The sequence below is a fragment of the Chiloscyllium plagiosum genome, chromosome 25, assembly GCF_004010195.1.
Source record: "Chiloscyllium plagiosum isolate BGI_BamShark_2017 chromosome 25, ASM401019v2, whole genome shotgun sequence".
NCBI lineage: Eukaryota > Metazoa > Chordata > Chondrichthyes > Orectolobiformes > Hemiscylliidae > Chiloscyllium > Chiloscyllium plagiosum.
The window spans coordinates 13,403,131-13,428,677 of record NC_057734.1 but is presented as its reverse complement, the minus strand read 5'-3'; the positions used below and the strand labels follow the sequence as shown (position 1 = coordinate 13,428,677).

At 44.8% G+C, this 25,547-nt stretch overlaps 1 protein-coding gene across 5 annotated transcripts in view; it reads right to left on the bottom strand.

The window, feature by feature from the left end:
- LOC122562579 (rabphilin-3A-like) overlaps window positions 1-25,547 on the bottom strand; it is a 239,783-nt gene that overhangs the window by 65,270 nt on the left and 148,966 nt on the right. For 4 of the 5 annotated variants that reach the window (XM_043715534.1, XM_043715533.1, XM_043715536.1 and 1 more), the window contains 2 exons: window positions 9,093-9,255; window positions 1,594-1,635 (listed from right to left, as the gene is read on the bottom strand). In XM_043715534.1, the coding sequence (XP_043571469.1) occupies window positions 1,594-1,635; window positions 9,093-9,255 (205 nt within the window). The remainder of the gene's footprint in view (window positions 1-1,593; window positions 1,636-9,092; window positions 9,256-25,547) is intronic. The other variant, XM_043715537.1, reaches the window with a different exon arrangement.

The following is a 25,547-nucleotide window of genomic DNA, read 5'->3' as shown; positions in this document are numbered from 1 at the left end:
CTGGGGTTGAAGTTTTCCGCCTTGGAACACTTCAACCCCAGGGCATCAATGTGGACTTCACCAGTTTCCTCATTTTTCCAGCACATCTCTAATCTAGACCCATATAAATACTGTGTTTATGTAAGAAGCCAGAAGCTGGAAATTACAAAGTGATGAATTCAATTTCTGACTCTCCAAACCCTGCCCCTCATTTATAAGGCAGGAGTGTGACAGAATACTTTCCAATTGTAACTCTGAGAGGAACCTCGACATCATTCATGACTAGCACTCCATCCAACACTCAAACATTTACTCCCTCCACTACCAATGAGATGGGTTGCAGCAACTCGGCAGGCTTTCTTTGACAGTAATCTCGAAACCTGCATGCTCTACTATGTTGACTGGTAGATGCATGGGAACATCACTACCTACAAATTTCCCTCGGAGCCACACATCATGCTAATTTGGAGCTACATCGCCATTTCTTCACTCTGGCAGAAATAAAACGCTGGAATTACTTCCCACAAAGAAAAAGCACAGGGTGTATCAAACTCCTTTATGGCCTGGAGCAATTAAAGAAGACAGCTCACATTCACTTATGTATGTGTTATTAATGTTGGCCTTGCCAATGATGCTTACATACAAATAAACATTTAAAAATGAATTACAGGAATGGAATAAATTATCTAATTTAATAATTGTCTCAGGAGGAAATGTATCCAGTGACACAGCAATAAATGATCTCAAGTCTGATACATAGTTGGCTACCTTAGCCAGGTTATTTTAATTATCCTCACTTCCTCCTGAGCTAAAGAAGGATTAAACTTGAGCTGAATATTTCCAATGATTACATGTGGGTGTGTGAGAGGATTTGTGTGTAGCCGAGGGTGAAGTCACGTTCAACATGATGCCTCTGTGGATGTACAGTCTGCTAATAATCAATTTATAGATTAAAATGAAGGAAATATATTTGCATGAGATATCAGGTCACAATTACTTCTGAACTTATTTCCTAGCAAATTAGCAGCCTCAGTAGCTGAGGGGTAAAGACTCCAGGGACTTGGAGAGAAATGGTGTTATTCTCAGCTGTGCTCAGAATCAAAGGCTTAAAAGCAAATAAACATACAATTCTAAAGCTATACACAAATCAGTTCTTCCTTAGTGGTCTCTTTCTCTCTGTCTATGATCAGACTGTGGGATCAGTTGCTGTTCTCGTACTCTATTCGCTAATGTGCATCTTTCTGCATTGCGGCCGAGCACTAAATTTGGCATGTATGTTTTTTTTTGATTGACTGATCTTGATTGAGAGACTGATGATATTGTATCAGCCCCTTGTATCAACGGTGTTGCTAGTACCTGTACTCTTACCTTGGTAACAAAACCACAGATCTGTGAAAATGCCCCAGTGGAATAAGAAAGCCAATTTAGCAGCATAACCACAAGCAGCCTTTGTGGGGGCTAACATTCTCTTCAGGGATCAAAACTGAACAGGCAACAAGTAAATCTGCTCTTAGATTTACATTGTTATCATTATTTTCTGGCAGATTGTTTGTAAATCAATTCACATGCATGTATTGGGATTTAACACGCTGCATTATGCTGGAACTATCTTACCATAAGAGGCCTGCTCAGCAGCGACAGCACCCTCTGCTTGACCTGAGAAACACAGAGTCGGAAAAAAATTAAGAGTACAGACAGATGTGGATCAGCTTTGCATACTGATGATCAAGCAAATAAAACCATCTAACAGCAGAGAAGAAAATAAATCGCTGAAGGTGCTTTCTGGAATGCTTAGTGCATTAAAGTTCTGCCCAATGTGGAACTGGGCCACACAGATCGGGAAAATCCTGGGTCAGATTTCACTTTTTCTGCTGCAATTAAATAGTTGAAGTGTGTATCTGGCACATCCAGAGACAATTTTGTCAGTTGGCTAACTAGTCCCACTTGTCTGTGTTTGACCCATATCGCTTCAAACTTTTCCTCTTCACGTACTTATCCAAATGTCTTTTAAATGTTGTAACTGAAGCTGCATCCACTACTTCCTCTGGCAGTTCATTCCACTCTATGTGTAAATAAGTGGCTCCTCTTGTCATTTTTAAAACTTTCTCCTCTCACCTTAAAAATATAATCCCTAGTTTTGAACTCTGCACGCCAGGGAAGAAGACACTTGCTATTCACTTTACCATTGTTCCTCATGATTTTGTAAACCTCTATTAGGCCATCTCTCATCCTCCTACGTTCCAGTGAGAAAAATCCCAGCCTAACCAGTCTATTTTTATAGCACAAACCTGCCATTCCCAGCAACATCCAGGTAAACCTTTTCTGAACCCTCTCCAATTTAATAATATCCTTCCTATAGCAGGGCAATCAGAACTGCATACAGATCTCCAGGAGAGGCCTCACCAGTGTCCTGAACAACCTTAACATAATGTCTCAACTCCTATACTCAAAGGTCTCAGCAATGAAGGCAAGTGTGTTAAGCCCCTTTTTAATTACCCTGTTTACTTGTGACACAAATTTCAAAGAATATTTACTTGAACCCCTGGGTCTCTCTGTACTACAATACTGCCCAGGGCCCTACCATTAATTGTATAAGTCCTACCACTGTTTGTTTTACCAAAATGCAATACCTTACATTTATCCAAATTAAACTCTATCTGCCAGTCCTCGGCTCTCTTTGTAATCTTAAATAACATTCTTCACTGCCCATCATGTGACTAATTTTGGTGTCATCCTCAAACTTATTAACCATGTCTGCTACATTCTCATCCAAATCATTTTTATATGTGACAAACAAAAGTGGACCCGGTACTGATCCCTGTGGAACACCACTGGTCACAGGCCTCCAGTCTGAAAAACAACCCTCCACCACCACCCTTTGTCTCCTACTGACAAGACAATTTTGTATTCAATTGACAAGCTCACCCCCAATCCCATGTGAACCACAGAATCCTTACAGTATAGAGACAGGTCATTCGGCCCATTGAGTGCATACCGACCCTCTGAAGGACATCCCACTCAGACCCACTATTCCCGTAACCCTGCATTTCCCATGGCTAATTCATCTAGCCTGGACACTATGGACAATTTATCATGACCAAATCACCTAACCTGCACTTCTTTTGGAGAAAACTCATGCCAACATTGGGAGAATGTGCAAACTGCACACAGACAGTCGCCTGAGGGTGAAACCAAATCAGGGTGCCTAATGCAGCAGTGCTAACCACTGAGCCACCATGCTGCCCAATTTGACTACTAATTAGTTTACCATGCAGAACCTTGTCAAAGGCTTTACTGAAGTCCATAAAAACAATGTATACCATTCTACCCTACAAGACATACAAGATGATCAGAGGATTAGATAGGGTAGACAGTGAAAATCTTTTTCCTAGGATGATGACGTCAGCGTGTACAAGGGGGCATAATTACAAATTGAGGGGTGATATATTTAAGACAGATGTCAGAGGCAGGTTCTTTACGCAGAGAGTGGTAAGGGTGTGGATTGCACTACCTGCTAATGTAGTCAACTCAGCCACATTAGGGAGATTTAAACTATCCTCAGATAAGCACATGGATGATTTTGGGATAGTGCAGGGGGATGAGCTAAGAATAGTTCACAGGTCGACGCAACATCGAGGGCCGAAGGGCCTGTTCTGTGCTGTATTGTCCTATGTTCTATGCTCTATATTCTATGTTCTACCCTCAATATTTTTGGTTACTTCCTCAAAAAACTCAAATCGACTTTGTCAGACACAATTTCCCTTGTACAAACCCATGCTGACTATCTAGCTAGTTTACAACACAGAGGAATGTTAACAGCATGGTTCAATTTTAACACCAGCTAAGATCACTGTTAAGGTCTTGACTTCTCAACCTCACCCCTCACCTGAGGTTTGGTGACCCTCAGGTTAAACTCAACACCAGTCATCTGTCTCTAATGAGAGAGTGGGACTATGGTGACTTTATTCTTGATCAGTCTGCAGTGCTTACTTGCCCTTCCCTATTTTCTCTGAGGGCACTAACAGTGAACCCCGTAGTATAACATTTGTCAACCACACTTAAAGGTAGATTTGAATTTGAATTTGAATTTGAATTGAGGCACTGTGGAAAGCTTTTTCAGATGAATGAAGTAATTGTTATTTTTTACAAATGTCATCAACATTGCTGTTAAGTAGCACTTGCTTTGCAGGTGTGGAGGACTGGCCCCAGTATGGTCTAAGGAATGAAATTTATTTTAGGGGATCACTGGCAACAAGTCATCCCCTGGGCCCTGAATTTCAGCATCATAAACAGTTTTAAATCATTCGACTAATTGTTTTATATGACAGTGGTCCACTACAATCCCAAACCATCTGTTATATTGCAGCATTACAGGTTTAATGCGACAAACACAGACTTCCTGGGGAACCAGTTTCCGAATTCATGACAGGACCTGCAGAAATTGGAAGAGCACTGAGTACGGGCCAGCAGTTTGAGAAATGTTAATGGATCATTTAGTTTGTGGATGTAATAATATTGTGACCCAAAGGAGTTACTGACCAAATTAAATCTAGATTTCTAGGGAGCCATGGAACTGGCCCTTTCCCGCAAAGATGCAGCGGAATGGACTCAGAAACCTCAGGGGATCATAGACGATATTGTCCTCAATATTGGGTATCCTTAGCAATACCATAGAGCTAAGTTTCCAATGGATAAAACTCCTGGTTCCTGTTTGTTACCAAGCAGGGTGATGGAGTTGAAGGCCACAGGGTTCTAGAACTGGATAGCAAGTTTCTCCACAATATAGTGAGGAGCATTCATGCTGCACTTGTGGTCACAGAGTTCGCTCCAGACAAGGCAATTGAAACAGGTGAAACGCATACCACCCAGGCCTTAGGTTGAAGCCACCTCAAGACAGGGCTTTGCAAATAAGACAGGTTGAGGATGAGGAATTGATACAACTGAATTGTATCATTGCTCCCAAAGTGACCTCAATTAACATAGATTACTGGCCACCTGCCCCAGACATAGGGATAGACACAGGTGCCAGGGAGCAAACCTTTAGGGATAACTTCCGTTTAAGTCTGTGAGACACCAAGGTTACAATGGTCACATACACTGGGGAGTCCTAAAGTATTAGTGAGAACCACTGTAACCCCAGTTATGCCTGGGCAGCAGACAGTCTGACTCCTTTTAACAGTGGTGCCAGGGCCAGATCTCAACCTTGTGCCAAGGGACATGCTCCAGAAAATCCACAGATTGGCAACAGATCTTTGGAATAGATACTGGCAATCCATATGAAGTCATTGGGAAGTATCTTGAAACATTCCAAGAGGGCCTCAGGAAGTCAAAAGGCACCAGGGCTAAGATCTGTGTCGACCCCAGAGGCCCAACTTAAACACTTCAAGGCACAGCCGATCTTCTATGCTTTACGTGTCAAAGCAGAGGCTGAAGTGGAATGTCTTGAGGAATTTGGCATCATACACACAGTACAATTTGCTGAATGGATTGTGTCAGTTGTAAAACCTGACAAGTCAGTCTGTGTGGGGATTATGAGTTGACAGTCAACAGAGCTTCCCATTTAGACAGATAACATATGGCATGCATAGAAGACTTATGTGTCAGGCCGTGGGGGGGGGGGGGGGGGGGTGGATCATACTTTTCTAAAGCAAATATGAGTCATGCCTACCTCTGTCTGAAGCTTGAGGGGTCATTCAGGGAGTATGTTACTCTAAATACTCACAAGGGCCTGTAAGAGTGCACTCGTTTGCCCTTTGGGCTATATTTGGCTTGTGCCATCCTTCAAAGGGTAATGGAGAACAGAGTGGTGCCCAGAGTGGCAGTCTGTCTGGATGATGTTTTAATTTCAGCAGCTACTGCAAAGGCACAGTTGGAGAGTTTGGAGGAGGTCTCAATGGCATTTTTCTGAGGCTGGCTTCTGGCTAAAAAAAGGGAATAATGTGTGCTCCAGGTAAATGAGGTAATGTACCTCAGGCACAACACTGACAAGAATGAATTATACCCAGTCAAAGAGAAAGTCAAAGCTATGAAAGGGGCTCTGACTCCAAGGAACACAACAGAATCAAAGTTTTTCCTAGGTCTCAAAAAATTAACAGGAGGAGATATAGTCCATATAAGGAACTTTGGCAATGGCTCTCCATGGATCCTGTGAGTTATCCTTAATAAAAGGTACTGGTATTGTACATGGTCAAAACCAGGCGATCGCAAAAAGAAGAGAGACCCAGGTTGTAGTCCCACCTGCTCCAGAGGTGTGTAATAATAACTCTGAACAGGTTGATTAAAATATCAGGTTAATAATAATTTTTTTAAAAATGCAGACCCAGGGATGGGTCTGTCAAATCATCAGACCAACTGGCACTAGTCTATGCATGCCGTAAATAGTGGCTTTATTTTGATGTTCAACAGTAAATTATGTTCCTTTCCAGTTAGGCTTCCTGATTCATTACATATTCCTAGCAATTTGCTCTTTTTAAACATCCAAAAGATAACAAATAAGAAAGGTATTAATGGGGGGAAAGATCTTATAACATTCTCTATCTTGAGGGACAAAGTATTTGACAAATAGGACTAAAGGCAAACAAATCAGCAGGATCTGATAGTCTGCGTTAAAGGAAGTGGCTGCAGAGGTAGTGGAGGCTTGACAGAGTAAATACTGAGAGGATGTTTCCCCTAATTATGGGGGACCTGAATTTCCTCAATTTCTCCCTAATGGGAGAGTCTAAGACCAGAGGGTATAGATTCAGAATAAAGAGGCAGGGTCTAAAAGTGTGGTGCTGGAAAAGCACAGCTGGTCAGGCAGCATCCCAGGAGCAGAAGGGTCAATGTTTCAAGCATAAGCTCTTCATCAGGAATGTCAACATCAGAATAAAGAGGTTTCGAATTAAGACTGAGATGAGAAATTTCTCCTCTGAGAGAGCTGAGAATTTTTGGAACTCCTTGGCAGAGAAAGCTTTGGGGGCAGATTCCTTGTGGATGGTTAAGGCAGGGATAGATAGATTCTTGATTAGTCAGGGAATCAATGGTTATGGAGAAAGGATAGGAGATGGACATGAGGAATATCGGATCAGCCACAGTCCTATTGACTGGTGAGGCTAGCTCAAAGCTAGTTCGAAGGGCTGGTATGCCCTTAGCTTTTAGGTTCTTTTCTACAATTTTGATCCCCAAATTTACGAAGTGACATACTGGCTTTGGAGGCATTTGGAAATAAATGGGTTGACTTATCAAGAATGGTTAAATAGGTTCGGCCTTTATTCATTAGAGTTTAGAAAAATGAGGGATGATCATATTGAAATCTACAAGTTTCTGAGGGAGCTTGACAGGGTAGATGTTGAGACAATGTTTCCCCTAGTGGGCAAATCTCAAATGAAGGCACATAGTTACAGAATAAGGGGACAGTGATTTAAACATAAGAAAGAATTTCTTCTTCCAGAGGGTAATGAATGATTGGAATTCTCTACCTCAGAGAGTCGTTCATGCTGGATCACTGAAAATATTTAAAGAAAAGAGAGATTGTAGAAATATCAGGAAGGTGAGGGCTGTGAAGAGCGAGCACCAAAGGAAAGTTGAGGTTTGGGGCATATCAGCCATGATTTTATTGAATGGTTAGACAGCCTTATTCCTGCCCTTATTCCTTACATGCTACATTTTCAGCTGCTAATGAATTTTGGAATTTTAAGCACACATTATACATAAAAAAAATTTGTAAAAGCGTCACATTTTACATTTTTTTAATGTCCTATTTCTGGAAAAGCAGTCCTTTTGAAAAACCAGAGAAAGAGCGTTGCATGTCTTTACATTCCTGGCTATCTCCACACGGCTGAAATATTCTCTTCTGCTTTTCCTGCACATGGATCTGTATGCAAGATAGATTCAAACTCTCTCCTTGCATGCCCCTCAATTTTCAGCTCTCCACTGGGGATACTGTGTAGTTTCATGGCATCTGACAATCTTCTATCAAATGACCTCAGTGGTCAGTCTTTAATTGTGACCCTTCGTAACAATAACTGTGAAAAGTGATCCTGTCCTTACTTAGGATATGGCATCAGGTACTGTCCGAGAGAGAGTTGTGGGGGCAGGGCCCTTGTGTATGGTTAAGGCTGAGATAGATAGATTCCTGATAAGTCAGGGATGATAACTGAAGCAGGAATCCTGCCCAAGTGAAAACTAATTGGAGAATCTAAATTTACACAGTCCAACACTGACAGACTATAGTTTTGAATTGAATTGAATTAGGTTTATTGTCACATGAGTACAGTGAAAAAGTTACAAGTTGCAACTTACGGCGCCACCTTAGGTATGAAGTACTTAGGTACACCATCATGGTACAAAGGTGAAAAATAAAGAAAACTAAGTTAAAAAGTTATACATTACAGTCCTTCTTATTAAAAAGTTGAAAAACAAAGAAACACAGCGAACAGTTCAATATCTTAGTCCATAAGGGTGTGGCCCTTCTAGACATGTACTGTACTCTTCACAAGGGCTTGACCTGCCCTGCCCCTGCCCTGGGCTGCTGGATCTCACCACCTTGCAGTCTGTTCCTGACCCACCCTGGGCTGCTGGATCTCACCACCTTGCAGCCTGTTCCTGCCCCACCCTGGGCTGCTGGATCTCACCACCTTGCAGTCTGTTCCTGCCCCATGTTCCTGCCCCACCCTGGGCTGCTGGATCTCACCACCTTGCAGTCTGTTCCTGCCCCACCCTGGGCTGCTGGATCTCACCACCTTGCAGTCTGTTCCTGCCCCTGCCTTGGGCTGCTGGATCTCACCATCTTGCAGCCTGTTCCTGACCCACCCTGGGCTGCTGGATCTCACCGCCTTGCAGTCTGTTCCTGCCCATGCCCTGGGCTGCTGGATCTCACCATCTTGCAGCCTGTTCCTGACCCACCCTGGGCTGCTGGATCTCACTGCCTTGCAGTCTGATCCTACCCATGCCCTGGGCTGCTGGATCTCACCATCTTGCAGCCTGTTCCTGCCCCACCCTGGGCTGCTGGATCTCATCCCCCTGCTGCTGTACCTTTATCTCCTCACTCTCCCTCACCCATGCTACCTGTTCCTGCTCTCCTACTAGTCACCATTTTTGACCCCACTCTGATTTTGAACAGAGTTTTGACTTACCTCTTGTGATCTTGTGAGAAGTTTTCTGCTCTGGACCTGGTGGTATCTGTGTAGGATGTTCTCCCTTCGCCAATTCCAGATTCTGTTTGTTAATCGGCATGGGTTCTGGCAACACCTGTTTGGGCAAACCTTTAAAAAACCAAGCACCGGAGCGTTTCCAGACCTGGAGCGAAAAATTCAATTTAGTTGTTAACAAAAAAATTCAGACTCTCAAATGCTACACCAAACATCATTTTGGTGTGCTCATCAAGGCAAAGAATCTAAGTTTTGTGAATGGAATGAATTTCTACTTTAGATAGCTAGTGCTCGTATGAAGTACCGGAAACTTCCAGGCCATTTGTATGATGGTTTAAATCGTTCCCCCTTGTGAGATATCCTTGACTGAATTGTAATCACCGTGACATTTGTGTTTCCCACAGTGCCATTCTGAACCAGGTTTCCGTTATTCAGTATTTCCATCAGTTTGAGTTTGTTCACACTCTTTAAGCAGTCATATTCCCAAATGTGGACCAGTTAAGGCAATCAGCGTAGTCATGAAGCCTTAGTAAATAGGGCAGTAAAGGGGATGTGAGCATAAGAGGTACAGTTAGTAAGTTTGCAGATTACACCAAAATTGGAGGGGTAGTGGACAGTGAAGAGGGTTACCTCAGATTACAACAGGATCTTGACCAGATGGGCCAATGGGCTGAGAAGTGGCAGATGGAGTTTAATTCAGATAAATGTGAGGTGCTGCATTTTGGGAAAGCGAATCTTAGCAGGGCTTATACACTTAATGGTAAGATTGTAGGGAATGTTGATGAACAGAGACCTTGGAGTGCAGGTTCATAGCTCCTTGAAAATGGAGTCGCAGGTAGATAGGATAGTGAAGAAGGCGTTTGGTATGCTTTTCTTTATTGGTCAGAGTACCGAGTACAGGAGTTGGGAGGTCATGTTGCAGCTGGTTAGGCCACTTTTGGAATATTGCGTGCAATTCTGGTCTCCTTCCTATTGGAAGGATGTTGTGAAACTTGAGAGGGTTCAGGAAAGATTTACAAGCATGTTGCCAGGTTTGGAGGATTTGGGCTATAAGGAGAGGCTGAATAGGCTGGGGCTGTTTTCCCTGGAGCATTGAAGGCTGAGGGTTGACCTTAAAAAGGTTTATAAAATCATGAGGGACATGGATAGGATAAATAGACAAAGTTATCTTCCCTGGAGTGGGGGAGTCCAGAACTAGAAGGCATAGGTTTAGGGTGAGAGGGGAAAGATATAAAAGAGACCCAAGAGGCAAATTTTTCACGCAGAGGATGGTACATATATGGAATGAGCTGCCAGAGGAAGTTGTGGAGACTGGTACAATTGCAGCATTTATAAAGCATCTGGATGGGTATATGAATAGGAAGGGTTCAGAGGGATATGGGCCGGGTGCTGGCTAGTGGGATTAGATTGGGTTGGGATATCTGGCCGGCATGGACGAGTTGGGCCAAAGGGTCTGTTTCCATGCTGTACATCTTTATGACTCTAAGAAAAATGGTCAAATGTGAGACAAAGTCTTACAAGAACACAGGAGTAAATTAGTAGAAAGCAATACGTAGAGGAGTGGTCAAGCTCTTCATTAATACTTCAGATCATTGATTAAAGGGAAGCGAAGGCTACAGGAGAAAGGAGTGAAATTGTTAAAAATGAGAAAAAAGACTGAAAGGAATTACCTGGAATTACCTAGAACAGAAACGAGACATTTAGCCAAACCAGTCAACCCTGGACCCTCACACCACTGCTCACTAAAATCAATCAGCAAAATCCTCAAATCACTTCTCTCTCTTGTGCTAACCTAACCCATGCAGTTACATATTTAATAAGTAATTACACCAGAATTGAGGTAAACATGACAATTTCAAGATTCGTGAGGAAAGCGAGGAAGTAAATAGTAGAAGTTATAAAATATGGACAAAGTTAAAAATCACACAACGTCACCCTGTTGGACTATAACCTGGTGTTGTGTGATTTTTAACTTTGTCCACCCCAGTCCAACACCGGCTCCTCCGCATCATAAAATATGGAGTTGGTCTTAAAATGGTATTGGCTAGGTGTTTGTGGGAGCATAACAAGACTGCATGCTAAATAGGGAGAGATTTTAATTCCCACATTTCATTTCAAGGAGGAGATTTGGAATCATTACTTAACAGAAAGGAGTGGAAACGGAATAACAGGTATCTATCACTTTTGATTGGATGACTCAGGGAGAAACATGTTAGCTAGGTAGGGTCAGAATAGCCTAGAGGTTTGCGAGGCCCATGCACAAAAGAAGCTCTGTTGTCAGACAATCTCTTCAGGTCCATGTACTTGCATTTTAAAATTGCCATCTGACTGTTAGGGCTGGGGAATGCATGAGTCAGCTCTGCTAACAATGCCTTGTTCTCTTCTGCCCAGAGGCATTAAATTGTGTGTGCGTGCACTCCCACACCTTATGTTTCGATGGTGTGTTCAGAATCTGTTTGTGCAAGAGGACTGGACAGGGGCCAGTCTTATGCAAATTTTCATTAAGGACAGATGGAGCTGTTTGGCTAATTATAAGCAACTTAGTTTAACATCTGTGGAAGGGAAAATTTCAAATTTTAATTGAAGTTAAAATTACCACATACTTACATGAAGGAGCCAACACAAATTTCAGACAGGAAATTGGTGAATCTGGACTTCCTTAAGGAAGTGGATGAAGGAAATTATTAGAGAAAATTAGAGGCTATGGAATGAGGGGGCCATAACAAATAGATTAAAAGCTGCTTGAGAGGTGGAAATAAAAGACCTTAAAAGGAGTTTCTAAGAGTTGTTAATAGTGGGTAATGTTCTGTTTTCATCAAGATTCTGTTCTGAAATCTAGTTTTGTGCACTGTGTACATAGGGACGTAGGGAGTGGAATCCAAATACATCGAGGCCATATGAATATTTCTGAGGACCAAATAAATTCAAAGGTATTTTGATAAATGACAATGAATGCACAAAACAATGATTGATGGATTCTTTGGACCACGCCGATCAGATATCCCAACCCAATCTAGTCCCACTTGCCAGCAACCGGCCCATATCCCTCCAAACCTTTCCCTATAAGGTCACCCCTCAGCCTCCGACGCTCCAGGGAAAATAGCCCCAGCCTATTCAACCTCTCCCTATAACTCAAATCCTCCAACCCTGGCAACATCCTGAACCCTTTCAAATTTCACAACATCCTTCCGATCAGAAGTAGACCAGAATTGTACGCAATATTCCAAAAGTGGCCTAACCAACATTCTGCACAGCCACAACATGACCTCCCAACCCCTGTACTCAATACTCTTTCCAATAAAGGAAAGCACACCAAACGCCTTCTTCACTATCCTATCTATCTGCGACTCTACTTTTGCTAAGAGGTTTGGTAAAGATGTATCTCATTTAGTGGAAGTTGAGTGCAAAGTTTGCTTTTTGTCACTGACACACAGAGTATGGGTTCTGGATCAGTGGTGCTGGAAGAGCACAGCAATTCAGGCAGCATCCGACGAGCAGCAAAATCAACGTTTCGGGCAAAAGCCCTTCATCAGGAATAAAAGGCTTTTATTCCTGATGAAGGGCTTTTGCCTGAAACATCGATTTTGCTGCTTGTCGGATGCTGCCTGAATTGCTGTGCTCTTCCAGCACCACTGATCCAGAATCTGGTTTCCAGCATCTGCAGTCATTGTTTTTACCACACAGAGTATGGGGCCAGGGCCTTAAAAGCGTGATGCTAGAAAAGCACAGCAAGTCAGGCAGCATCTGAGACACAAGAGAGTCAACATTTTAGGCATAAGTCCTTCATCAGACATTCACCAACATTTCTGATGAAGAGCTTATGCTCGAACCATCGCCTCTCTTGCTCCTTGGATGCTGCCAGAGCTGCTGTGCTTTTCCAGCGCCACCCTTTTCAACTCTGACTTCTCCAGCATCTGCAGTCTCACTTTCTCCTAAAAGGGTAGTGAGACTCCCATGTTCAAGAGTCTTATTCACACACTCGGACAAGGAGCACATTCCATGTTGTAGGTTCTATGTGTGTCTTTCAATATTTCTGCTCAGCACATATTCCCAGCGATATTCAATTTAGGGTGTATTCCTTCAGATAGGAGATTCACACTCCATTCACAAAGTCCCAAATTATTCCATTTTAAAATCAATGATTTATGTTGTAATGAACGTAATTACACATGTACAGCAAAGGAACGAGTGTGGTCAGCATCAACATTTTTATTGTGCAGCACCATATGGCACATAGAAAGGGTTTATTCAGTTATGGATTTATGGAGGAATGCAGTGGTGCTGTGAGAGGTCCTTTTATAGTTTAACAATGTGCGCAATGAGATTTAGCGCATAAGTGTCTGCAGCACCAGCTCATTTGAATGTGGTATCTGTTCTCTGGGAGAAGGCTGTGCTGAAATCTTTATTCCATTTAAATCTAATTCGAATCCCCAAGGCAGCCTCACACAGAGCAATCCAGCTGCTGTCTGAGCAGTTTCACATGGAGTTCATCAGTAGGGGTGATGTTTGACTGATCTCCCCTCCTGGGTACATGCTGATGTTTTCCCTATTACCAGACAGTTGTGATCTGCTAGCTGAGAATGCCTTGTGGTGGCTGACTGTTTGGTCATAACAGAAGCTTTGTTAGAAGAATGCTCAGCATCAGCCACACTTTTAATTACATATTTTAAAGAGGCCATCCGTAATCAAGTAAAGTGTGATAAAATACATATGTGTGAATGAAATAACTGCATAGAGGCTGGTATTCTGTCACCAAGTCACCCTTTATTTACATGTGCACAGTACACACTGTGGCCAGCTAGCTTGCAGTCAGTTCTTGAACTGAGGAGATTCTGAATCCCCTGTTTATATTGGTCAGCTGGGACTCCTGGATTGACCCAGGTTATCAACCCCAGTCAAGGATCTCATAGTCAATGAGAACCACTTGGTGCTCATCACTAGAGTGAAGAAAGGGTTTTTTTTTGGGTGAATACACCAGCAGGTCCCACTCAGATTAAATGACCTGAATGGACTTGACAAGGTCCTGTCTTTCGTGCGAGCTCCACCAAATCAGCATCTATAACCTTGTCCCAGAAGGAAATTGAAATGGTGGTCTGCCAGTAAGACCTCACATCTCATTTAAACAATCTGAAAGTCGAGGAGAGACCAATTGTCCACATCCTCCAGCCAAAATAATCATGGAAATCCTTGGGAAACGGAAACCTAGGTCTGGGATTTGCAGACCTGGTAGTTGCAGGTCCTCCATTAATTAGGTTTTTTTCTTGTACGCCAACAAACTGAGCATTTTCCCCTTTGAAAAAGGAGAAGGAAGCCAGCAGTGGGACATTGTGGGTTAAAAGTGAAACACTGACTGTTGAGGTAACTTTTGGTTCGTTGAAACCTTAGCCCCAATCTTAATTCTTAACAGCAATCAAGGAGGGAGGAGTGTAGGGCTGAAGAGACCAGATCCCTTGGCATTGGACGGTGGCACTTTAGGTCTCAGATTTCACTTACAGTTCTGATTCCAGTCTCCTGTTCAAAACTAGAGCACATGATGTAAAACCCATTGAGCAGTAAATCGAGAGGTGGGATGGGAAGTAGGTGGCTCGGGATTCAGTGGAATAGAGATCGACACAAGGGTGGGCCTGACAGGGTTTTTCTATGAATGCCCCAGGAGGGAGGGTAGGCTTGAAGGAAATTAACCAAATTTGTCTCTAAAGTTGTGTGCCTCCGGTTGCATGATGATGGTTGTTTAGGCTTTGCTATATTCTTACCCTGCATTCCAAAGTTCAGAAATTTCCCTAAGGCTATGATCCCAGGCTGTGTCAGCGTATTGACAGTGATTGTTCAGAATTTGCTAGTTTCATATGTTGAGAACACTTGCAGCATGATCAAAAATTGTTAGAAGCTTTGTTCTCCCAAGGGATGACAATCCCACAACAATAACAAAAAACTAAAAAACTTACTCATTTGAAACCGAAATGTAAATGTCATAGAGACATTACATCATAGAAGGAGAACATTCAGCCCAGCTGGTACATGCTGGCTGTCACTCTGTCCACTTTAAAATAAAAAAGTACTTGTTCATGGTTTGTGTGCATTGCTGGCTATGCTAGCATTTATTGTTTTTGAGAAGGTAGTAATGAGCATCTTCCCAATAACTGATGCTAAGCTTACTGGGTTATTGTTTGTTGCTTTCTGTTTCTATCCCTTTTTTGAATTAAGGAGTTACACTTGCTATCTTCCAATCTAATGGGACTGTCCCAGATTCAAGCGGGAGTTTTGGAAAATTAAAACCAATTATCAGTTATCTCACTGGCCACTTCTCTGAAGGTCTTAAGAAGAAATCCAATAGGACTGGGCATTTATCAGCCCATGGACCCAACAATACACTCAAAATGATTTATCTGGTGATTGTAATCTCCCCGGGTTCCTCCCTCCATTCCATTTTGTATTTATTGCTGTTTCTGGGATCTTATTTTATTCACTATAACAAAGACCAACTCAAGATAGCTGTTCAATTCAACTGCCAATTCCTCTCTTTCTCTTCTTCCTTCTCCAGCCTTATTTTCTTGAGGACAAATGCTCATTTTGTTCATTATTTTCTCCTTTAAATATTTACTCTTACCAACTGGTTTTGTATTTTGAGCTGGCCTCTCATTCTCTGATTATTCCCACCTTATTAGCTTTGCTATCTTTTACATTCCATCTCTGACCAGCCACATAACTTTGCACAATTATATACTCTTTCTTTTAGTTTGATACTATCTTTAACATATATAATTAACCACGGATGGTAGGGTCCGTCCCTTGGAATTTTACTTACTCATTGGAATGTATCTGTTGTGTATATTCTGAAATATCCCCTTAAAAGTCTGTTGACCTGTCCTTTACCCTATTTTATCAATTCACTTTAGCCAACTCTGCTTCAAGCCTTCATAATTTTTAAATTTACTTTTTAAAGAATTATCTTGGACCCACAGTTCGCTCCCTTAAAGTGAATATAATGTTCAATTGTATTATGGTCACTAACAGTGGCATGATTAATTAAGTGAAAGTGAGAACTGCAGATGTTGGAGAATCAGAGTCAATTGAAGGGCTCTTGCCCAAAATGTCAACTCTCCTGCTCTTTGGATGCTGACTGACCTGCTGTCCTTTACAGTGTCATTAATTAACCGAATCTCACTGCACAATACCATGGCTTGTTCTCTGGTTGGCTCCAGAATATGCTGTTTTAAGAAACTATCCTGAAAATCTATGAACTTCTAATCTAGGCTCCTTTTCTATTGATTAGGTAGATTCAAAGTTCCCATGATTATTAGTATGCCTTTCTAGTGCGCTCTCATTAATTTCTTCATTTATGATCTTCCTTGCCACATGATTACTGCTAGGGGTCTGAACATGACTCCCATAAGTCACCTTGTCTGTATCATTTCTATTTACATTATCAGTTCATCTGTTTTGTTTGAAAGCTATGTACATTCAGATACGGAGTCTTTAGCTTTATCCTTTCATTGTCTTTGTAAATTCTAGTCTTAATTATTGGTTGACTTGTAGATTCGTACTTTCTATCCCTTCTTGTCACTGTCTGTTTATCATTTCCTGTATTTATACCTTTGTCCTTGTCTCCTTTGCACCCTGTCCATTACATTCTTCCTAAAGTGCAGTAACTGGGACAAGATGCAATACTAATTATGACTGAAACTCAGCTATAGAATAGCTCAGCGTAACTTTCTGATTTGTAATCTGTATCTCTGTTTATCAAATCTAATATTCAATATGCCTTATTAACTACTGTCAGCACATCCTACCACCTTCAAGGATCTTGAAAAACACTTACCATTTATCCCAATGATACTGGCCCTTATACTCTATCTGCCTTATTTTGTATTTCAATCAGCCTTATCTTTGGTTCTTCATCAATTATTTTTTAAAAATCCAGATAGAAAACATTTGGTGCTTCCCCTTCACTAACGTTCTCTATTACATCCTCAAAAAAACCATTTTGATTCGTCAAGTAGAATTTGCTTTGTACAAATCTATGCTGGTTTCTTAATTAACTCAAACTCTCAGAGTGCCTGTTAGTTTGTTTCCTCCAATTATTGTCTCTAAACCTCAACCACCACTGATGTTAAACCAGTGCTTCCCAAACCTTTTACCACTGTTATCCTATTTCGAGACTTGAAAATTGTCATTAACTTCTCAGTATGAACTGAGAGAGGAGGAGGAGGACAGCTACAATAACTTGGTTTGAGCTTCAGTGCAGCCATTGCTGCCTGTGAACCTTTGTCTTCAAAATTTTAGCTAACAACCCCACTTGCGGGTTCCTACCCACACTGTAGGCTGGTAAGAAATATCCTAAAAGTTTCAGTGTATTCTCTACCTCACATACATCTTTTGGTTCACCTACATGTTGCTCTATTGCAATATATCTGGTTGGTATGCACAGAGGGTGCAGTGCAGGGAGGCAGTTGATGATGTTATGCACAGAGGGAACAGTGCGGGGAGGCAGTTGATGATGGTACACACAGTGGCTGCAGTGCAGGGAGGCAGTTGATGATAGTACACACAGTGGCTGCAGTGCAGGGAGGCAGTTGATGATGGTGTGCAAGTGGCTGCAGTGCAGGGAGGCAGTTGATGATGGTACACACAGTGGCTGCAGTGCAGGGAGGCAGTTGATGATGGTACGCACAGTGGCTGCAGTGCGGGGAGGCAGTTGATGATGGTACACACAGTGGCTGCAGTGCAGGGAGGCAGTTGATGATGGTACACACAGTGGCTGCAGTGCAGGGAGGCAGTTGATGATGGTACACACAGTGGCTGCAGTGCAGGGAGGCAGTTGATGATGGTACACACAGTGGCTGCAGTGCAGGGAGGCAGTTGATGATGGTACACACAGTGGCTGCAGTGCAGGGAGGCAGTTGATGATGGTACACACAGTGGCTGCAGTGCAGGGAGGCAGTTGATGATGGTACACACAGTGGCTGCAGTGCAGGGAGGCAGTTGATGATGGTACACACAGTGGCTGCAGTGCAGGGAGGCAGTTGATGATGGTACACACAGTGGCTGCAGTGCAGGGAGGCAGTTGATGATGGTACACACAGTGGCTGCAGTGCAGGGAGGCAGTTGATGATGGTACACACAGTGGCTGCAGTGCAGGGAGGCAGTTGATGATGGTACACACAGTGGCTGCAGTGCAGGGAGGCAGTTGATGATGGTACACACAGTGGCTGCAGTGCAGGGAGGCAGTTGATGATGGTACACACAGTGGCTGCAGTGCAGGGAGGCAGTTGATGATGGTACACACAGTGGCTGCAGTGCAGGGAGGCAGTTGATGATGGTACACACAGTGGCTGCAGTGCAGGGAGGCAGTTGATGATGGTACACACAGTGGCTGCAGTGCAGGGAGGCAGTTGATGATGGTACACACAGTGGCTGCAGTGCAGGGAGGCAGTTGATGATGGTACACACAGTGGCTGCAGTGCAGGGAGGCAGTTGATGATGGTACACACAGTGGCTGCAGTGCAGGGAGGCAGTTGATGATGGTACACACAGTGGCTGCAGTGCAGGGAGGCAGTTGATGATGGTACACACAGTGGCTGCAGTGCAGGGAGGCAGTTGATGATGGTACACACAGTGGCTGCAGTGCAGGGAGGCAGTTGATGATGGTACACACAGTGGCTGCAGTGCAGGGAGGCAGTTGATGATGGTACACACAGTGGCTGCAGTGCAGGGAGGCAGTTGATGATGGTACACACAGTGGCTGCAGTGCAGGGAGGCAGTTGATGATGGTACACACAGTGGCTGCAGTGCAGGGAGGCAGTTGATGATGGTACACACAGTGGCTGCAGTGCAGGGAGGCAGTTGATGATGGTACACACAGTGGCTGCAGTGCAGGGAGGCAGTTGATGATGGTACACACAGTGGCTGCAGTGCAGGGAGGCAGTTGATGATGGTACACACAGTGGCTGCAGTGCAGGGAGGCAGTTGATGATGGTACACACAGTGGCTGCAGTGCAGGGAGGCAGTTGATGATGGTACACACAGTGGCTGCAGTGCAGGGAGGCAGTTGATGATGGTACACACAGTGGCTGCAGTGCAGGGAGGCAGTTGATGATGGTACACACAGTGGCTGCAGTGCAGGGAGGCAGTTGATGATGGTACACACAGTGGCTGCAGTGCAGGGAGGCAGTTGATGATGGTACACACAGTGGCTGCAGTGCAGGGAGGCAGTTGATGATGGTACACACAGTGGCTGCAGTGCAGGGAGGCAGTTGATGATGGTACACACAGTGGCTGCAGTGCAGGGAGGCAGTTGATGATGGTACACACAGTGGCTGCAGTGCAGGGAGGCAGTTGATGATGGTACACACAGTGGCTGCAGTGCAGGGAGGCAGTTGATGATGGTACACACAGTGGCTGCAGTGCAGGGAGGCAGTTGATGATGGTACACACAGTGGCTGCAGTGCAGGGAGGCAGTTGATGATGGTACACACAGTGGCTGCAGTGCAGGGAGGCAGTTGATGATGGTACACACAGTGGCTGCAGTGCAGGGAGGCAGTTGATGATGGTACACACAGTGGCTGCAGTGCAGGGAGGCAGTTGATGATGGTACACACAGTGGCTGCAGTGCAGGGAGGCAGTTGATGATGGTACACACAGTGGCTGCAGTGCAGGGAGGCAGTTGATGATGGTACACACAGTGGCTGCAGTGCAGGGAGGCAGTTGATGATGGTACACACAGTGGCTGCAGTGCAGGGAGGCAGTTGATGATGGTACACACAGTGGCTGCAGTGCAGGGAGGCAGTTGATGATGGTACACACAGTGGCTGCAGTGCAGGGAGGCAGTTGATGATGGTACACACAGTGGCTGCAGTGCAGGGAGGCAGTTGATGATGGTACACACAGTGGCTGCAGTGCAGGGAGGCAGTTGATGATGGTACACACAGTGGCTGCAGTGCAGGGAGGCAGTTGATGATGGTACACACAGTGGCTGCAGTGCAGGGAGGCAGTTGATGATGGTACACACAGTGGCTGCAGTGCAGGGAGGCAGTTGATGATGGTACACACAGTGGCTGCAGTGCAGGGAGGCAGTTGATGATGGTACACACAGTGGCTGCAGTGCAGGGAGGCAGTTGATGATGGTACACACAGTGGCTGCAGTGCAGGGAGGCAGTTGATGATGGTACACACAGTGGCTGCAGTGCAGGGAGGCAGTTGATGATGGTACACACAGTGGCTGCAGTGCAGGGAGGCAGTTGATGATGGTACACACAGTGGCTGCAGTGCAGGGAGGCAGTTGATGATGGTACACACAGTGGCTGCAGTGCAGGGAGGCAGTTGATGATGGTACACACAGTGGCTGCAGTGCAGGGAGGCAGTTGATGATGGTACACACAGTGGCTGCAGTGCAGGGAGGCAGTTGATGATGGTACACACAGTGGCTGCAGTGCAGGGAGGCAGTTGATGATGGTACACACAGTGGCTGCAGTGCAGGGAGGCAGTTGATGATGGTACACACAGTGGCTGCAGTGCAGGGAGGCAGTTGATGATGGTACACACAGTGGCTGCAGTGCAGGGAGGCAGTTGATGATGGTACACACAGTGGCTGCAGTGCAGGGAGGCAGTTGATGATGGTACACACAGTGGCTGCAGTGCAGGGAGGCAGTTGATGATGGTACACACAGTGGCTGCAGTGCAGGGAGGCAGTTGATGATGGTACACACAGTGGCTGCAGTGCAGGGAGGCAGTTGATGATGGTACACACAGTGGCTGCAGTGCAGGGAGGCAGTTGATGATGGTACACACAGTGGCTGCAGTGCAGGGAGGCAGTTGATGATGGTACACACAGTGGCTGCAGTGCAGGGAGGCAGTTGATGATGGTACACACAGTGGCTGCAGTGCAGGGAGGCAGTTGATGATGGTACACACAGTGGCTGCAGTGCAGGGAGGCAGTTGATGATGGTACACACAGTGGCTGCAGTGCAGGGAGGCAGTTGATGATGGTACACACAGTGGCTGCAGTGCAGGGAGGCAGTTGATGATGGTACACACAGTGGCTGCAGTGCAGGGAGGCAGTTGATGATGGTACACACAGTGGCTGCAGTGCAGGGAGGCAGTTGATGATGGTACACACAGTGGCTGCAGTGCAGGGAGGCAGTTGATGATGGTACACACAGTGGCTGCAGTGCAGGGAGGCAGTTGATGATGGTACACACAGTGGCTGCAGTGCAGGGAGGCAGTTGATGATGGTACACACAGTGGCTGCAGTGCAGGGAGGCAGTTGATGATGGTACACACAGTGGCTGCAGTGCAGGGAGGCAGTTGATGATGGTACACACAGTGGCTGCAGTGCAGGGAGGCAGTTGATGATGGTACACACAGTGGCTGCAGTGCAGGGAGGCAGTTGATGATGGTACACACAGTGGCTGCAGTGCAGGGAGGCAGTTGATGATGGTACACACAGTGGCTGCAGTGCAGGGAGGCAGTTGATGATGGTACACACAGTGGCTGCAGTGCAGGGAGGCAGTTGATGATGGTACACACAGTGGCTGCAGTGCAGGGAGGCAGTTGATGATGGTACACACAGTGGCTGCAGTGCAGGGAGGCAGTTGATGATGGTACACACAGTGGCTGCAGTGCAGGGAGGCAGTTGATGATGGTACACACAGTGGCTGCAGTGCAGGGAGGCAGTTGATGATGGTACACACAGTGGCTGCAGTGCAGGGAGGCAGTTGATGATGGTACACACAGTGGCTGCAGTGCAGGGAGGCAGTTGATGATGGTACACACAGTGGCTGCAGTGCAGGGAGGCAGTTGATGATGGTACACACAGTGGCTGCAGTGCAGGGAGGCAGTTGATGATGGTACACACAGTGGCTGCAGTGCAGGGAGGCAGTTGATGATGGTACACACAGTGGCTGCAGTGCAGGGAGGCAGTTGATGATGGTACACACAGTGGCTGCAGTGCAGGGAGGCAGTTGATGATGGTACACACAGTGGCTGCAGTGCAGGGAGGCAGTTGATGATGGTACACACAGTGGCTGCAGTGCAGGGAGGCAGTTGATGATGGTACACACAGTGGCTGCAGTGCAGGGAGGCAGTTGATGATGGTACACACAGTGGCTGCAGTGCAGGGAGGCAGTTGATGATGGTACACACAGTGGCTGCAGTGCAGGGAGGCAGTTGATGATGGTACACACAGTGGCTGCAGTGCAGGGAGGCAGTTGATGATGGTACACACAGTGGCTGCAGTGCAGGGAGGCAGTTGATGATGGTACACACAGTGGCTGCAGTGCAGGGAGGCAGTTGATGATTTAGCTACGTTGAATTCCATTTGCCACCTTTCTGCCCAGCTCTGCAGCTTCTCTATATCCTGCTGTAACCTGCTACATCCTTCCTCACTGTCAACAACTCCTCCGACTTTTGTGTCATCCGCAAACTTGCTCACCCAACCTTCTAACCCCTCTTCCATGTCATTTATAAAAATGACAAACAGCAATGGTCCCAAAACAGATCCTTGCGGAACACCGCTAGTGACGGCACTCCATGAAGAAACTTTGCCATCAACTACTACCCTCTGTCTTCTTCCATCCAGCCAATTCCTAATCCAAACCTCCAACTCACCCTCAATGCCATATCTCCGTATTTTCTGCAGTAGCCTACCATGGGGAACCTTATCAAACGCCTTACTATAATCCATATATACCACATCTACCGCTTTGCCCTCATCAACCTCCTTCGTCACCTTTTCAAAGAATTCAATAAGGTTTGTGAGGCACGACTTGCCCTTCACAAAACCATGCTGACTATCCTTGATCACATTATTCCTATCTAGATGTGCATAAATCCTATCCCTTACAATTCTCTCTAAGACTTTGCCCACAACAGAAGTGAGACTCACCGGCCTATAGTTACTAGGGCTATCCCTACTCCCCTTTTTGAACAAGGGAACCACATTTGCTATCCTCCAGTCTTCTGGGACTACTCCTGTAGACAAAGAGGACATAAAAATCAAGGCCAATGGCTCTGCAATCTCCTCCCTTGCTTCCCAGAGAATCCTAGGATAAATGCCATCAGGCCCAGGGGACTTATCTATTTTCACCTTTTCCAGGATTTCCAATACCTCTTCTCTACATACCTCAAAGCCATCCATTCTACTTATTTGTGCCTCAGTATTCTCATCGACAACAATGCCCTGTTCCTGAGTGAATACTGAAGAAAAGTATTCATTCAGTGTCTCCCCAATCTCTTCCGCGTCCACACGCAACTTCCCACTACTATCCTTGACTGGACCTATTCCTACCCTAGTCATTCTTTTATTCCTGACATACCTATAGAAAGCCTTAGGGTTTTCCTTAATCCTACCGACTAAGGACCTTTCATGTCCCCTCCTTTCTGCTTTTAGCTCTCTCTTCAGGTCCTTCCTGGCTACCCTATAACTCTCAATCGCCCCAATTGAACCTTCACGTCTCATCTTGCGATAGGCCGCCCTCTTCCATTTAACAAGGGATTCCAATTCTTTATTAAACCACGGCTCCCTCGCACGACCCTTTCCTCCCTGCCTGACAGGTACATAATTATCAAGGACACTCAATAGTTGCTCCTTGAACAAGCTCCACATATCATTTACACTCTTGCCTTGGAGTCTACTTTTCCAAGCCACGCATCCTAAGTTGTGCCTCACCGCATCATAATTTCCCTTACCCCAGCTATAATTCTTGCCCTGTAGTACACACTTATCCCTCTCCATCACGAGAGTAAAAATCACCGAATTATGGTCACTATCCCCAAAGTGCTCACCTACTTCTAATTCTAACACCTGGCCTGGTTCGTTTCCCAGAACCAAATCCAGTAATGCCTCACCTCTTGTTGGCCTGTCTACATATTGTGTCAGGAAACCCTCCTGCACACATTGGACAAACACCGACCCATCTAACGAACTCGAGCTATAGCTTTCCCAGTCAATATCTGGAAAGTTAAAGTCCCCCATAACAACCACCCTATTACTTTCACTCTTCTCCTGAATCATCCTCGCATTTACGACTGAGATAAGGAGGAATTTCCTCTTTAAGAGGGTTGAGAGTCTTTGGAATTCTTTGTCACAGAGAGCTGTAGGGGAACAGTCCTTGAGTGCATTTAAGACTAAGATAGATAGATTCTCGATTATTCAGGCAATCAAGGGTCATGGGGACAACACAGGAAAGTGGATGTGAGGAATATCATAGATAGATGCATGGAATCATACAGCACAAAACAGACCCTTCGGTCCATCTGATCCACACTGACCAAGTTTCACAACTAAACTAGTCCCGCTTGCTAGCATTTGGCCTATTTCCCTCTAAACATTCTCTATTTATGTAGCTGTCCAAATACCTTTTAAATGTTGTAACTGTACCTGCACTTACTGCTTCTTCTGGCAGTTCATTCCACTCATGAACCACTTTCTTCCTCCTCCCACCTTAAGCCACAGTCCAACTGAATGATAGGGCAGACCCGAAAGGCCAAAAAGCCTGGCCCTGTCCTTATTTCTTATGGTCTTCTCTTCCAGTTGTGGCCTCCTTCTGCTCTTCTCTCTGATCAGATTTCCATTTTAATCTTTCAGCTTATTCACCCCCACTGCTTTCTACTTCTCTAAATACTGTCACAGCTACTTTGCCTTCCTCAGCGATTGTCTCTGGCTCCACCAGTTCTGAGGAAGAGTTATATCAGATTTGAAATATTAACTCTATTTCTTTCTCCACAAATGGTGCCAGCCCTGTTGGGTTTCTCCAACACTTTCTATTTGTACTTTAAGTTTCCAGCATCCACATTATTTTTCTTTTAGTCAAAGCAAAACCAGAATAGGTGCTGGGCATAAAATCCCTTAGAAAGAGGGATTATTCAATCCTAAAGTTAATAAAGAACAAAAGCAACAAGACAGACAGCAAGGAAACTGCAGTTGGGAAGCGTAGCGTGGATAGAATATGAGAATCTAGTGGTGAGGAGGGAAGCAGGTGGAGTGATGTGTTCAATTGTGCAAACTGTACCAGATGCACAGATGTGGTTACCAGGGTAACGTTTCAATTTACTTCAAGTTATTTATATTCCCTAGTGAGCTGATCAGTTTCTGTGGTTATGAAAGAAAGCAGCATTAACTAGCAGGTAGTGAGCAGCTTCTCGCACTGCCTTTTGATGGTAATTCAAACCGTTCAACCATGATGTTGACATGGCAACAACTGCTTCACAGCAGCACCGGAGAGTCAGGCATAAACTGTATACTGAAAACCAGGTGAAATGTTGAGCCAACTATGTCATTAAGGAAGAGACAACATATAAGATACCTTGTAATTTAAAAAAAAATGACTTGTGATTTTATTCATCAGAGTTAGTGGGAATTTTAACTCAATCTTAACTCCCAAATATTTCGGTGTTAGAAATCTCACTCTTGATTTGTTGCTGGCAAAACTTGAAGTGTTTCCC